Here is a 16,883-nt window from a genome sequence, read left to right as displayed (position 1 = left end):
GCGGCGGGCGAGGCTGAGTCACCAATAACGTCCGGGCGCCTCGCACCCACTTCCGGGGGGCGGCCCGCCGGCTGGCGGGGGCGGAGCAAGATGGCGGCCGTAACGGCGCTACCGGTCTCCCTCTCGGGCAGGTTTAAGGGGTCCGTCAGGGCTTGGCGCGCTGGTTACCGGCAGCGGGGCGGGGGGCAGGAGGGCGCCGAGGGGTCGGGTGGTGTCCCCGCGGCCGGGGCGCCGTTGTTTCAGAGCTCCGGGGCCTGACCGGTTGCGCTCTCCGGCCTAGCGGCGGGCGGAGCCAGGGGCCGGCTTTCGGCCCACTGAACGGGCGGGGGCCGCGCCGGCGTCGAGGTCCGGACTGGCCCGCTCGGCTGACGACCCCTTGGCCGGGAGGCGGCGCTGTGGGCTCGATGCTGGCGGTTTCGTGCCGCCGAGGCGGGCGCCTCCTCGGGTCGGCGCGTCCTCGCTTCTCCGCAGCTTTATCGCTGCAGCTGTCCCTGCCCGTTACTCACCGGCCCAGGGCTAAGGAAGGCGTCAGATGTGTGGCTGTTTGTCCCGGGTTTCTTTGGGTTGGCCGCTCCTACCGGGTTCCGAGTTCAGTTCCGAGTCCCTGAGGACGGGGTTGCGACTCCCGGGATAGGAGTTGTCAAGTAAAACTCATCCTTCGTGCATTCCCTAGGAGCTGGTCACGCTTTGTTCTTCTGGTTTATCAACAGCTTTTGGGGAAAATGTAAAATCAAGGGCATAGTGGGGAGTGTGGGTTTTGTTGTGGGTTGAAGACATGCTTAAGCTTTAAAGAAATACCTGTGGTTTAAATCTTAATTTTCCTTGCCTTTGCATCTGGGTACCTGAGCAGTTGATAGTGCACTTAAAATTAACTGCAATTTCCACTCTTTTGGCAGGGACGGTTGCTAAAAATTTTCTTCCCTGAAAAGACTGACATGAATTTTTTTCTACAAAAGTAAACTTAAGTACCTGACCAATTTGGCATGTTTTGTTTGTATTCTATTGGTGTCCACTTCTTTGAAGGTACATAGGTTTACTGTTAAGACCTAGAATCTATTAAAAAAAAAAAGTTATTTCAATAATAAAGTGTTGATCCTCTCCTTTTTAGATCCTTTGCATATTTCATAATTAAAGACAAACTGCCCCGGATCCTCACAAAAGCTATCGATACTCTGCACCGACATAAAAATGAATTTTTTGAAGAATATGGTGAGGTAAGAGTAAGGTCCGGTTTTGTCCAAGATTCCCCACTCCTCCAGCCCTTGAGACCCTTTGAGACCCCTTCTATGACTCATTTTTATTGGTTTCTTCCTGCAATCATTACTTGTCTTTTTTTTTTTTTTTTTTTTTTTTTTCATTTCTTTATCACTTTTTTATTGTAGCTGTTCTTTAGTTTTGTAATTCACGTGTCTGTCTAAACTTCACTCTATTTGTTCTGCAGCTGCTTTGGTTTCTCAGATTTTCGTGTGCATGCAGTGTTTAGTAGACTGTAGCACCTTCTGAAGGTGGCAGTGTTTCAATACTCTGTTCCTCTCTGATAAGCAAAAAGCCCCGTATAAAAAGATATGCCCCATTATATGAATGATTCATTTTAGGATGTTAAACTGAAAATGAGCTTCATTCACTTTGTTTTGCTGAATCAAGCTCTGATTTGTCTGGGACTCATTTAGCAATTAAAACTTACAGCTGCTTCCTTTCATTAGAAATTAATATGTGTCTCTAACATATGTTAATATGTACAGAATAGGAACTTCTCTTCTCCACTTATTACAGAAGGGTGTTGAAGCAGAGAAGAGAGCGATATCTTTGCTTTCCAAACTGCGGAATGAGCTGCAAACAGACAAACCAGTCACCCCACTGGAAGATGAGCTGCCTGATGCTCCACTTTGGAACCGGTACCTAGACTATCAACGAAATTTATCAAATGGAAACGGAGAACCGAGTTGGTTTCAGTCCCCCTGGTTATATGTAGAGTGTTACATGTATCGAAGAATTCACGCAGCAGTAGCGCAGAAGTAAGCATTTATGAGCTTGATGTATTACTCTGCAAAATATCCTTTCCCGTTTTTATTTTAGGAGGAAGGAAGACAGCTGGTAAGATGAAGGAAAATCTTAAGCTTCTACCATATATTTTTTCCCTTGTCTTGCACCTTAGATTTAAAATTAATAGTTTTTCTTCCATTCAGCAGAATTTGAAGCTTACAAGGTTTTTTTTATGCTTCAGCTTTTGTGACTTGACCTCCATGGAAACTCTTCAGCTTGACTGTTCAGTGTGACCTTGCAGACTAATATGCATTGAGATATTAGTTATTTAGCATTTCTAATAGGTTAAATAATTTAGATTATCTGCTAATTCACATTTGCGTTTTAAAACACAACGTGAGAGCTACTCATCTATTGGGCATTCTAACTTGTTTTGCTGCTCAAATTCTGAAGTTACCATTTGAGAACTGTTTCTTGGACCCAGCTTTTGCAGCCTCCGTTTTTCATTCTGCACCATCTTACGAGTTACAGCAGCGTTTGCAGACCATGTGTTGCATCAAACTTTGGGAGGTGATCCTGGCTAAAAATAACTCTGCAGGAAAAACTTGTGCTGGTACTGTGGAGAGGTGCCAGTACAATGTAATGAGGTGGGAACGAGCAGTTTAAGTTTCCTCTGCTGCTGAAAAAAATTCGAAGGCTCCATGTGTACTGAATTTGTCCTTGGTATTAGAGAAAGGCAGACGCAGTAATGGGACTCTGTTTCTACTTGTGTGTTGCGTAATTTGAAGTCCCACAGCAAAAACTGCAAATATGCAATGGCTCTGGTGGGTTGCACTTACAAAACTGAGTAGATACTTTTCCTGAGTAAACTTTTAACTTTCTTGATCTCCGTTATTTAGTTGCTTTTAAGTGTATGATTGGATGGAAGTTCAATTATATGCAAAAAATTGTGCATGCAAATGTGTATATAACTTGCTACCACTCTAAGAGACTTTGTTGTGGGAGGTACTCTTCAGCACACACAGACGTGCTTAAAGTTGGACTGTCAATTCCCTACATTAGTTCCTTATATGTTTCAGTCTTTAATTCTTCATGTGTGGAAACCAGAACTTGAACTTGTCGCTGCATGCGTGGTTGCTCACTTGCTCACTTTCAGAGTATATTGCTAGAAATTCTGTCTTTTATTGTGTCTGTTTCAGTGTGACATGATAGCAGGCTATTTCTGAGCTGTGTGAAAATTTCGCATGACAAATTAGAAGTGGAAAAATCTAACTAGAGTCCATAGTATGCCCTAAAAAAGCTGAGCTTTGAGGTTTTACTTTTAGGTGTGTTTGATTTACTGTCACGGAAAACATGGCAAGTATGTTAATACATTTGTTCTCCTATTTTTAGCCCACCTATTGACAGCTTTGACGTATTTAAGGAAGGAAAGGCTCAAAACTTCTTTGAATCCCAAGAGGCTATTATTGCCTTATGCACTTACTTTCAGGAACTTCTCAAAAACATCAAGGATCTAGATGAAAAGCAACTTCGAGAAGAACTTTTTAAGCTATTGCAGGTAAACTAGTAATGCTTAACAATTTAAAATCTCTTTCCTACATAACAAACAAAAACTTGAGATGGTAAAGAATCTGAACTTTGTATGGAAATTAAAATTCAACTCTTGCTTGTAAAAATGTGATAAAATCCTGACAGCCATACCGTATTGCTGCTACTGTGGAAATACTTAAATTTTGGTTACTTGTATGAAATATGACATTTTCATTATACTGCTGGTCCTCATTGTGTATTTGAAAACCCAGCTTACTCTCCCTCAAAATCAGTATCTCTAAAAACTTTAGGTTAAGTTCCAGGTGGCCTTTTTGTTATTTAACTATATTTTTTTAACCAGTTCATTTTATTTACTCTCTAAAAATTCTTAGAGTTCTTTGGAAGGAAAGTTAGAAGTTAGTCTGGGCCAGAAGTGGTTTAAAAGCTCTATAACTGCATTGCTGTTGGAAAAGAATGCCTTTGGGTAGAATATGAAATGTCATAGGATGACAAGCTAAATACCTGGCAACAGTGCACAGCAAGTGTTTGATGATGAAATGAAGATGAATCTATAGAGAACTCATTAGCGTGTACTTAAAATACAAGTTCTTACATGGCTGCATGTGATTAAAAATAAATCTGCTTTTATTACTACTTTTTTATGTTCCCACTGATACTTTCTGGAATTACAGTATGGAGAATATTTGTGGGTTTGTGATCCGTGTATTTGTGTTGATCTAAAATTTCCATCTTTTTCACTTGTGATGCACATTTCTGAGGCCTGCATAAATACAGTGTTGTTCTATAATAAGATTTCTGTACAAGAAGATGAATTGTATTAAATCTGGGAGTAAAATGTGGATATGGAGCCCTCATGTCCCCAAAACAAAAGCAGCCAAGCAAAATACTTAGTGTATCTGAGGTTTAGAATGTAACTACCATGAGATTTAGCAAATATGTTTGTTTTTCCCTCCTTCTAGGTGTCATTGTGGGGCAACAAGTGTGATCTTTCTTTTTCAGCTGGTGAAGACACATCTCAGAAAGCCAGTCCTTTACAGTCCCTGGAAAACATGATACCTTACATCTTAGTGAATGATATGGAAAAAATTTGGTCACTACTTGTAAGTGCCAAAAACAGAAATATAGAAAAAAGTAAGTTTAGAGTTGACATAATCCTGGATAATGCTGGATTTGAACTTGTGTGTGATCTTGTGTTGGCTGACTTCCTGGTATCAACAAAGCTGGCCAATGAAGTCCATTTTCATGGAAAAAGTATTCCATGGTATGTGTCAGATACCACAAAACATGATTTTAACTGGACTATTAAACAACTGCAGTCAGGTAATCATCTGTGGATGTCTAGATGTGGGATAAACTGGGAGGGCAATTTGAAACAGGGAATTTGGGTTTACCATGATCACATGTTTTGGACTTTGCCACATGATTTTGCCAGTATGGCTGAAGTTGCTCCTGACTTGTATGCTGACCTACAGAAGTCAGACATGCTTCTGTTCAAGGGTGATCTAAACTATAGGAAACTAACAGGAGATAAAAAGTGGGAATGTAGTGTTCCATTTCATCAAGCCTTGAACAAGTTTCATCCTGCGCCTCTCTGTAGTTTGAGAACACTGAAATCTGATACTCAGGTTGGTCTGCAACCTGGACAAGGTGAACAAATTCAGGCTTCTGACCCTGAATGGATGACAAGTGGAAAATATGGGATAGTGCAGTTTGATGCTGGTCTCTAGTTACGTGGTTCCTGATCTTCTAAAAAAAGATTATCTGAATATTTACTTTCTCTTGTTCCATGCTTGGCTCCAGCAAAGGTTCTTTTATTTGTTTGCACTTCTTTTTCCCCCTGAGTGATTTGTTTGGTCTGTTCCACAAAAGACTTCAATGTTGTGCAAAAGTTTACAGTTTGTGTATACATAAATCACTCTGCATTTCAATATATTTTGTTTTCCTAATGTTCAATGTCAACAGATGTATAAGGTGAACATTTAGTTGTCAATAATATTCATCAGTGGGTGTGAGAGTTTATGGCCAACAACTAAAAAATCTGCTTCAGAAACCATTTCCTTAATCTCCTACTAGTGTGTTTGTACTTGTTTCAGGATAATTTGTGCTCCACATGCCGTGCATTGCATGAAAGTTAATATTTTAGAAAATGCACAAATTACTTCCAGATAGATTCTTTGCAGCCTATTGCAAGATCATATTTTAAAACTGTTGAAAACAGACTTGGCTTCTAGCATGATTTTGTTAGGGAAATTGTTTTTTTTAATGGTTTCTTGTGTTTGTGGACAAATGCAAGGGACAAATACTTGGGTGATATCTTGTAAATATTAGTTTAGATTTTGGAAATGAAATTTCAGTATTAAAAGACAAGTGGATGTTGCTAGCCAGTTTGCCTAGTTGTCCCATTCAGTAGGAAGGAGAGAATGGGATAAAGAACAATGTCATTTTAAGAATATGGAAGTTATTGTTTGTCTAAGAACCTCTACCAAAAAAAGCACACCAAAGCCGCACAAAACTGAACCAACCAAGCAGCCCAACCAGTTATGTTAATTGGATTTTAGATTTAATACAGATTTGAATTAAAGGTGGCCTGCCAGCAGTATTTGTGGTTCAAGCATTACTGCCTCTTGCCGTCATGATACTTCTCTTTGTCAATTGTATTTATTTCTATAAGAAGGATGCCATGCTTTTTTTATGGGGGAAATAAAACCCCAGTTGCACTGAGGAGTATATGCTGGAGAAGCATAAGCCATAAAGTTTGCTGCTAACTGGAGCTGTTGGATGCCTGTTTCTTCTCTTCTACCCTGCTCTCAGATTACTAATTTTTTTTGAAAATTCAAGGATATTTTAGTGGTTTTTCAAGGTGAAGTGAAATAAAAGCTGAAATGCATTATCCATTTGTAAGAGGAGAAAATAAAAAGAGTGTCTGTCAAGTCTTAAAGTAGTTTTGTGTCTAGAAATAGGGGCTTTGACAGGGGACTGGTATAATGCCAGTGACAGCCAGCAGTTTGTTAGAAGAATATTTGTAGATTGTGACTGGTTTATGCTCTTGTCTAGAGCTGCTAAAATGAAGAACTTATCCCTGGTAGCCAGCATGGCTGTTTATAGAGAGCAGGAGTCAAGTTGTCCATGTTCATGCATCTCACACAGTGAAAAGGAGGGTACAGAAATGGCCTTATTTGAGTGTGTTCTGGAAGCAGTGCTGCGACAAGGGAATTAGCATGACAGTGTGGTAGAGTGTGGATTAAGAGACTTCTGTGTTTATGGTTAATCTAAGGCAAGGGTAAGATTTGTCAGGCGTAAAAAAGTGGGAGGGGGGAAGATGGGTCAGTATTTCATACTGTGGATATTTCATACAGTGTTCATACTGTGGATATATAAGCTCCAACTGCTACAGACTCTTGGTTTTCTTGTATCTGAATGTATATTAATATTTTAAAGTGTTACGGTCAAGTATTCCAAAATTAAGATGCTAGGAATTTCAAGAGGCAATGTGATATTGTATGTAGGGTTCTACTTGTGAGACCTGAGTTTACTATTCTCATCTCCTTTGTATCTCTGGCTTCTCAGTCCTGAAAGATGAATTCATGGTCATCTTTAGGCACTTGATGAAACTATACATATGAGAAATCCAGTCAAGAGAGCTGAAAGAGCACCATCTTTGGTGCTTTGACCCAATGCATAAATGACAGGGTGAATCAGCACTGGAGCATTAGGTTTGTCATCTGTGAAAGTGCTGTTAACTCGTTTCAAATGCACTTGGAAGGAATAACTTTGAGCCAAGAACAGGGGGATTGAAGTTGTGGAATATGTGCAATTTAAGGTCCTGCCCTGTTTGAAGAGGCAGAATGATATTGGGGAAGAAATCTGCTTTATCTTTAGACAGGTTGTAAGGTGCTGAGTTAATTTGCTGGAGAGGTTTAAAAGTGTGGAATAGACAAGAAAAAAAAAGGATTCTTTAACTTTTGAGGCCACACTTGAAGAACACACCTAGCATGTTACATTCACAGGGAAGCTTGTTTTCATTTTACACTGGTTGTTAAGATGTCTCTGAGTGCCCAGGTTGCTTTCAAATTGTTATTTCTAGTAACTCAAAATGCAGATCAGTGGAAATATTCTGAACTTATGATAAATAGAATCCTACAAAATGCTAAATCACACAGGAGATGCAGCAGTATTCATTGATATTGCTGAATCATCTCATTGGAGATTGTTACATCAATGCTTGTGAGAAAGAAAGGTGGTGATTATGTGAGTACCATAAGGCATGTAGTTCTTAGATGAACATTTGAATGGTGTTACAAGATGTTCTATTTATCAGTTCTGTTTTTATTAGTTCTGTTCCAGTTTATTGAGAACTTTTCACTAGTTGCCCCTCACAAAGACACATTTATATAGAAATAGACAGTGTAACTATAGTTATGTGAGGAATGCACAGCTGTAACATCCAATTGCTTAATTGCTTGACTCTTATAGCTGTAATTGCAAAGTGCTATCTATAGACAGGGCTGAACATGCAGCATACTTTTCTGTTAGTTGACTGATTGTCTATATTTTTGTAAACTTGGGATTGAGTTTATAAAAAAATGAGTACATGGTGCTATAGTGCCAGTGTTACGTGTTCCTATGCCACAAAGAAGTAGTGAAGATGGGTGCTCTGATGAGGCATTGTGTACTCTGCTGTTGGGTTAGCTACAGTTTAGTTGAAAATAGGAGATGCTTTTGTAGATATTCAGTGTTAGTTGTGTAATACAGTTTCATGAAATTGCAGCATGGGCCTATTGCAGTTAGGTGAAACTTACTGGTACACAATGTAAAGCATAGGTTATAATAGCATATGTTACAATTATTTTTTTTTCTTGAATATTCAAGAAAAAAATCTGTATATCTTCTACAACTGATTGCCCAAAATGCTTGTATGGTGTAACTCAGGAACTAATATTTGTATATCCAAAGTACTGAGATTATAATTTCATGTGCCATTCATTTGAATATTTATGGCAAAAACAAGGGCATTTTTAGTAATTCTGAAGACCACTGCAGACCAACATCTTTTGACTTCTGTTTTTTGTCCTGCCTTTTTAGCAGTTGCATTTGTAAATGAGTTTTTGAGTGATAACTGTCACTTCCATTTGTGATGGAACAAAAGGAAAAGTGAGGTCACAGACAGTGAAAGCCAGTGCATGCATCTATCTAAATACTTGCTTAGGTAAGATATGTGAAATAAATCTATATGTATATAAGAATTCTTAAAATAATTTTTTGTGGGAAATTAAGTTTGTTGTGTGACTGAAAACTGTTGCAAGAATACTGAAATAAATTATATAATTTTGTGCAAAAGTTAAATGTAATTTCTATTGCACTATTTTATATACCATATAAATAGTGTAATATAGTATAGTAAACTATACAGCTATATATATAATTATAGTATTTCAATGTCTAGGAAAGCCAATTTAAAATAATTTATTTTCATTTGATTTCTGGAGCTTTTTTCCTCTGAAACAAATTTTATACAAAAATATATAAAACCTGTTTATCCCATGAGGATTTGAAAGATGCAGATGTAGGGGATGGGTAATACAAAACATTCTTCTTCTCTAACGCTACCCTGTCTTGATAAAGTTTGTGCCTTGCTACTGTATCAATATTCTTGTTCAAATTTCTAAACCTTAAAAGGCATTGAGTATCTCTTTAAATTATTCTGGTAATTACTTATTGGTGCAACTGGCCATGTCATTGTCTGGATTACTTCTCAAGATGATAGGTGTTCTACATGTTCTCAGCAAAAATGGAATTATTTGTGTTACACTTGCTGCGACTAAAATATTTCCAGATGGATTTGGTTTAAACACCTAAATGTTGTCTCACAAACCTTAATTAGTCCTTTAATATTCATAGTGTGTTTGAATTAATGGTTGAACTACTTAATTACTTGTTTCATGTGAAGCACATTTATCTCTTGTATTCTGTCATATAGCACAGGAGAAATGTTCACTCTGTTGCATGAAAATTACCACATGAAATGTTTTTAATCTGAAAAAAGTATATATATTTAAATACAAAATTCCAAAATGGAATTTTCTATGGAGGTGTAAGGATTTTTCATTAAACAGTTTGTTTGCTTACAAGCCTTCTGTTTACTCAAAATTAAAGAACAAATGTTTAAGATTATTTTTATTGAATGCAAAAATGTAAATTGAAAATCACCTAAGACTTGCCTAAGGATTTTAAAATAAAATTGTGAAAATGTTCTGGTTAAAATGGTTCTGTCATTTCTTTCAAATAGGGCAGTGGCAGAAAGTACATGGTGAAAAATCTTTGTAGACCACGGACAGTTTGTTTCCTTGTTTGGTTGTTTTTGTGTGTATGGTGTTTTTTTAAAATCTAAAACAGGTTTTCAGAACTTGTATCAGTTTTTATTCTAGCTGATACAAATATATTTTTGTTAACCCTAAAAGTAGAGTCCACTTATATAAATATATATAGATTGAGTAATCCACATTCTTTCTCAGGTTTATAGTTGTGAATTCTGCAGATACATTGTGAGAAGGGGTTTTATTTACACTTCTTTTTGAGGTTTGGCTCATTTGGCTTTGTTTCCACGGGAAAAGAAATATAAAGTGTCACATTATGATAATATACAATGAATAAACATACTCAGTACTTGTATGCTGCTTTTATTATATCACTTTTCAGTAAATTTAATAATCATAGCCCTTCAGAATCCCTTTTGAAGCAATTTTCATGCCTGTAGGTATTTTTTAACTTTTGGGATTCCACTTAATTTTTCCAAGTCTTCAGTAAAGTAAAAGATTAAGAGCTGTGTAGGCTAAGGTAAGATCTAGCAAGGTATACATTATGGTCTTTTTTGTTTGCTCTTAATGTTAACTAATTGATTACTATTAGACTATCATGGTAAGGCTGATGCTTTTTAAGTGACTATAATTGATAAAGGGCCTGCTGACACAGTTAGCTGCATCCTTCAAGTGTGCAATTCACACTGAGTTTTGTCTGCAGCTGTGGTATTTTGCTTGGGGATTAATTTTAAGGGAGGAGCTGTTTGTTAGCAAATGCAGAGGTAAGTGCCTGACACCTCAGCAAATGGATTATGGGGTAGAGGCAGAAGGCATCCAGGCCTCCCATTCCCTGGATGGAAATGGCTGTACAGAAAGCCAGGTAGTCAGTGCAGTGCTGCTTAATGCTGACACAAGGCACAGGAACAACTCTGGGCTCTCACCCTTGAAGTTTAAGCACCTGCAGAGAAAGACTTTCTGCTTCCTCTGCTATTGCCATGCAGAATACTGTGCTGGGGATAGCCACATAGTTTCCCTGAAATAGTAGACCAAGGCTCACTCTTTAAAATGCTTGTGTATATTAAAATAGTGTGGCAGAAAAGGGTCTGCAAACTGGTAAATCCATGCCTTTCTTTGGTGTTGTTACATATAGAAAGGTTGTTCAGGAAACTGACTTTAACATCCATTCATGGCCTGGAACAGGTTCCAGTTTTTACCTCCCACTTCCCACAAAAATGTCTTGGCTGTAGATCAGGAAATGGATCTGGTCCAGGTCCTAGAGGGCTTACATACATATATAATTGTTATTTTAGTCTAGGATATGTGTTCATAAAACACAAAATAATTCTGGAAAAAAGGGTCCAGGAGTGCTCCATCAAGCTGGCAAGGATCCCTTCACCTGCTCTTCCTTCCATCTGGTAACTCTTGTGTTACCTGGTGAACAGCCCTGGTCCAGCCCAGGAAGTATATGTGCACATGGTCTAAGATTAGGGAATTACGAGGCATAAAATGCAAATTCCTTCAGGCGGAGAAGGATCTTAAAATTTCCAGTGAGGGCTCTGGTGTTTTTTTGTGAACAAAAAGTATTCCCATTTTCTTGGTAACTGGCTGTGTTCCTTAGTTCAGGCAATCCTGTATGCCTGTGGGGTGCTGGGGGTGCAGTTCTGATGGCATCTGTGGCAATCTGTTTGGCCCTCAGAAGTTTTGCTGCTATTTTTCTAGATCATGATGGAGCATTAGCAAAGCTGCCCAGTACCAATCAGAGAATTTCCATACATAATGCAGAAACCTTAGTCCCAGATACAGAGAATTTCCAAAATAATTGCATGGATTTTAATTTAAACTATCAAAGACTGTATCTTGGTGTAAGTTCCCTAAACTGAAAATAATGTAAAATGTCAGCAGCAGCTTTCAAGGACAGAACTCTTAAATTTTCAAAGCAAATAATTTCTTATAGGTTGACCTGACTTTTTTTAAAATTTATCATACTTGTGTTTAGATAACTTCAAGTATTGCAATGGTGCTTTTTGCTTTACTGCTGTGCCTTACTATGGACTTACTGCTAATATCCTGAGCTGGAAAACAGCTGTGCAGAGTTTCCTTCAGTGTCCTATATTTCCATACACAGAGATGTATGTCTCCATTCAAAGACAGAAATATGTTATTCTGTGCATAAGATATGGTGAGCCAAGTATTTGCTTACATTGACATTATCGTAGTACCTTTTCTCCCTCATTAAGACACAGCTTGTATTTTGGATATATGGATATGGTTGAATTTACAAGTGAGAAAAATCAACTATAATTTCAAAACTTTAGTGTAAATTATAAAATCTTAGAATACCAGGATGGAAGGGACTTCAAGGATCAGATCATCTAGTCCAACCTATCTTGGCAAAAGCAAGATGGTCTAGACAAAATGACCCAGCACCCTCTCCAGCCCAAAGATTATTATTTGTGAACTGTAAGTATATTGTTTGTTACACCATGAAGCTTTGTATTTTTATAATTGCTGTTTGTCTGTGTTTCAGAGTTAACTTTTTGTTTTCAGTCCATGGTTATTCTGCGGGTACAAGATAAGAAGGTATTTAGTTAATGCTATCATAAAAATGTTTGGTTACTGTTCTATCATACAAAGATATTTAATATCTGCTCATGGGCAGGCTAAACTGTTTATTGCCTCATGGAACATCTTCAGGAAAACCTCTTCAGAACTTACTTCTTTTCCCCTGATGGTTCTAGAGAATACCTTGCTCAAACCTGTAATATGGGGCAGAATCATGCTTAAACAGATTAATTGTTAAAATCTCTTTCCAAAGTCTGATTAGTTCTCCCATATGTATACTGCATTTTCACCACCCTGTTTTGTCCCAGTGGAGGAGTCCAGGGTTGTAAAATCAATTGTCTTATTTCCTTCATAAGATTTACTGACCCCACAAGGTGTCTCCATCAGTTGTGCGAATTTACACTGAACAAGGACAGTGCTAAACTTAAATGTTTCAGGTGGCAAAAAGGGACTTCCATTTTGTTTAGGTAGAAATACAGAGAGACATAATCAGAGTAGCTAATCCTCTAAAGTTGTCCACTATCAGATTTAGAAAAGTAACTGGTATCAGGCACAATTTACATGCACACATCTTAGTCATTGTTTTTCCACTTTCCCATATTTTTTCCTTATATAAGGTGTAAGATACTGCATTAATACCTATTCCACTTTGAGGTCTGTAAATATGTTAAAAAATTACCAATATCCCACTTAGTTAACAGCAATTGCATTTTCAAGTAAATGTTAAGGATCTCAGCATCAGATTGTCTGTCGCTGGTCATGAGCCAGACCTCTGCATCAGCTGACAAAAATAAGAACTGGGACTAAGTCCTCTCTTGACTTAATTAATTTTTTTAAGTAGGTAAGCACTCCTCAAGAAAAATTTCTCTACTACTGAATATGACAGTAGTGATTTTGAGGGGATGGAAGAGGAGTGCAGGTTGGTGTGGGGACGTACTGTGCTTCTGGAGCCGATACATTCTCTCATCTACTTACAGAAAACTGTTAGGAGCAGATATTTAGGAACCTGCAGACCTATCTCCATTGTGAGGTCTGATTTTTGAGTGTGGTGGAATTGCTGCAGCAGTGGGACAGATTAGGCTTTAGTCAGATGCTGGACAAATGCAGGTTGATATTTTTGTCCGAATTTGCAGAAGACATTAAAACTTGTATCAAATTTATGCAGACTTTATGTAAGACAGCCAGTTCAAATTTAACCTGTTGCATTGCAGAATGAGTATATATCAGATTAGTGTTTTGCACCATGCAGTAGTAGCAGCTTTGATCCAGTACCATGAGTCCCATGCTTGAAATTATAAAAACTTTTGGCTAGGCTTCCTAGCTGTTAACTAGCATTTAAGGTATATCACAGAACAGTCACAGACAAAGAAGAGGAAAAAAAAATCAGGAATACTATATTTGTAAAACTATTACGGTTCTGTGTTTATCGAGATTTTTATTACTTTATAATAAATTTTGGCTTGGGAACTGAATGGAATTAAACTGAGAACTAGGGACTGCTTGGGCGTTTCTGAGTTGTATGGAGAGAGAGGCTGGATGCAAAGTTCCCCACTGGTGAAGCTCCCTGCTCGTCTGTCTGTTCTGCCTAGGCTCAGGAGCTGTCTCAGTTCAGAGATGCCTGCAGCACATGTTGCTTACAGCTCCCTACTCTGCACCCTACTCTGCACCCTCCATCCACCTCACCAGTGTTGGATGAATGAATTTTGATTCAGAAATGCTTTACTGGTTTCATTCCTCTACCACAGCAGTGAGGGCGTGTGTGTAGGCAGTCCTATAGGGCAACAGAGTTTTTGTAATACATTTTTACACTCCCTGTGCCATCCTGTGTTGCTGTTAGCTCACCCTTTTTCCCATGAGGATGAAGGGAAATGTGCTAGCCAGGGAGCTGTTGTTACCTCATGGACCATTGGTGACTGTCTCTCTCCTCAGATGCTTGCCTGAGATGGATGCTGGTGGCTCCTGTACCTTTGCTGCATGGCCTCAGCCCCTGCCAGGGTCCATTTCACCTGACCTGTTGCCAGCACTGCTTCCTTGTGGTTAAGTGCTTTTTGTCCTGTGCTATATGAGTTTAGTGGGAGATTGTAGCTGAGGTATGGCATTGTCTAGTTCTGTTCTTTTAGCAATGTAGCACTTTAAATACAGTGATCCACACTCGTACCCCTCTGATTGGGTAGGGGTCTGCTCTGTTCTTGGCAGCAGAGCAGGGAAATGGCATCAAGCACAAAGACAGGAGCAAAAAAGAGAATAAATGCAGTACTATCCCTAGCTTTTCCATTTTGTTATCCAGAAAATGTAAGTAAATCCCAGGGGCATGGGGACGGGCCCTGTTATGCAGCTCACAGGGTCATTATCTCCGGATAAATGCTGTGCAGCACCAACATACCTGAAGGTTTAATATTTTTACTGCTAGCTGGAGTTCCTCTCCTCCCATGTCTATCTACTTTATTTGGAAGGGAGGTGAAGAGGAGGTGCCCTTTCAGCAGGAGATGTGTGAGCTGTAACCAAGGACGGCTGCCTGCCCTGGGCTGCGGGGGATTTCACAGGCTCTGGGGGTGGGGGGGAGAGGTAAACTGCCCTGCGAGTCGGTGTACACTGCTGTTCAAATTTCACCTGCTCTGCTGGTGTCTGGTTTTGACATTTTTTGAAGAAAACGTTAGAGGTGATTTTCTCAGGTGTATCAAGTCCTGCTGCCTATTGCCTGTCTGAAGCGGGAAAACTGCTTCTGTGAGCATCCTGTTGTAAAAACGATTGACTTGCAGGCACCCGCTACCGTCCTCCCCTCCCTTAACCGGGATCCCTGTTGAGATCCTCAGGCTCACAGCCCCACGGGCTGCTCCCCGGTGCCGCCCCGGCCCCGCCGTTCGGGCAGGGTAGGGCTCGGCTCAGCCGCACCGCCCGCCTCGCGTTGCCATGGGGACGGCGGCACCGCGGAGGCCGCCATGAGCGGCGCCAGGGCCACCAGCTCCGGGCACCGCGCAGCCTCCCCCGCCCCTCGGGGGGCTGGCAGGGGCAGCAGCGCGGCAGCGCAGGTACCGCGGCTCTGGGCGCTGAGGAGCGGTCCGGCCTTGGGGCCCGTCTGCGGGGCGGCGGTGGTGGTTTCTGCCGGCGGGAAGCTGCTGCCTGACCCCCTGCGCGGCGGCCCCGGGAAGAGCGAGGGGGAAGGCAGCGCGGGCGCGGAGGAGGGGGCGGCCTCGGCGGCAGGGTCTGGCGGGCTGCCTGCCTGCGGCTGGGCCCGGCCGGACCGCTGCAAGGCGCCCGAGGGCTTCCGTGAGAGCCCCTGAGGCTGCCGTGACCGATGTGCGGCACGGGGTGAAGCTGGGCGGTAACGGAGGGAAGCTCAGAAGGGGGAGAGGGTTTTGCCTTGTGTGGGTTTTTTGTTTTGTTTTGTTTTGTTTCCCCCCTGGTTACCGCATTGGAGAACAATGCTCCAATTTTGGAAAAATTCCCTCCCTGCCACCCCTCGCATCCAATGGCTTTCTGTAAGCTATTTAAGTGGAGGGTGACTGACACTGAAGCTGGCTGTAAGCCCTCCTTGCAAGCTATCTTTTCAATTTTTAATTTAATTTCGCTTTTTTTTCTTTTCTTTTTTCTTTTTTTTTTTTTTTTTTTTTTATAACCCCATCTTTAGCTGCAGAGCTGTACCCGGCTGTAGGCGTCCAAGTTGGTTACAGCTCAGTGAACTTCAGCTCATCCTTAACAGCTTATCTTCACAAATTCAAGGACGAAAGTTTTTCTCTTATTAAGTGTTGCAGGAGGGAGTATCCTTCATGGAGTAGGAATTTGTAGTTATCTAAGAATTCCTTTTTTCCCTTTCTAGTTCCTTTGAAACTGGTTTGCTGGCTTTGATGTGTATTTAAAGGAGACGCTCAGTGATATTGCTTAGAAGGATCAAACTCTGTTACACTGAAGATACAATAGAAAACATGTAACAGTTTCATATTCCAAAGGATAACCAATTTGTTAGTGTGTGTACAACTCACTATCTTAGTAAGAGCGAACAACTTTGTAACCCTTCTGAGGCAAAAAATAGAGAAGTTTGGTAGTTTGTCATGCCAAAATCCGCTGCCATTAAATACGATTGTTTTGACCTGATTACAAAGTTTTCCTTAGCACTGCTTAGTTAGAGAATTGATAATAACCCACTCTGCATCCTACCCACCAAAAGTCAAATGGTTTGGTTATTACTCTTGTGACTCAGAAGCACATCAAATACTGTGAATTTGTAAAATGTAGGCTAAAAATGGCAGCTCGAAGTACAGCACTAACCAGTCTTAATTGCTCATATACCCACCCCCTTAGATATATCTAAAGTACTCGCCTTTCATTGACTGCAGTAAAGTTTAGTAGCCATTGTAGGAAAATTGCAGGAATGTTAATATTGCATGATGGTCTGGTTTTTAAATCTCTCATTTAAGTTATTTTTTTAAAAGGCATGTAACTCCATTCATCACCGACAAAGTTAGCAGAACGACAAGTGGTTTTCAGAAGATC

General features: G+C 40.1%; 2 protein-coding genes across 2 annotated transcripts in view; both read left to right on the top strand.

Moving 5' to 3' along the window:
- The first annotated feature begins 61 nt into the window (after nucleotides 1-61).
- On the top strand, nucleotides 62-9,785 carry ARMT1 (acidic residue methyltransferase 1). Its single transcript, XM_030446608.1, has 5 exons — nucleotides 62-140; nucleotides 1,109-1,214; nucleotides 1,774-2,015; nucleotides 3,376-3,541; nucleotides 4,494-9,785. Exons 1-5 carry the CDS (start codon nucleotides 91-93, stop codon nucleotides 5,259-5,261), a joined length of 1,332 nt encoding a protein of 443 aa, XP_030302468.1. The 5' UTR covers nucleotides 62-90; the 3' UTR covers nucleotides 5,262-9,785.
- Nucleotides 9,786-14,454: 4,669 nt separating this feature from the next.
- CCDC170 (coiled-coil domain containing 170) overlaps nucleotides 14,455-16,883 on the top strand; it is a 38,838-nt gene continuing 36,409 nt past the window's right edge. The window contains 1 exon segment of the mRNA XM_030448010.1: nucleotides 14,455-14,502. Within this exon segment, the coding sequence (XP_030303870.1) occupies nucleotides 14,455-14,502 (48 nt within the window).

This window comes from Calypte anna, chromosome 3 (assembly GCF_003957555.1).
Source record: "Calypte anna isolate BGI_N300 chromosome 3, bCalAnn1_v1.p, whole genome shotgun sequence".
In the NCBI taxonomy this organism is placed as follows: domain Eukaryota; kingdom Metazoa; phylum Chordata; class Aves; order Apodiformes; family Trochilidae; genus Calypte; species Calypte anna.
The sequence above is the reverse complement of the archived record's forward strand: the minus strand, read 5'-3'. Positions and strand labels throughout refer to the sequence as shown.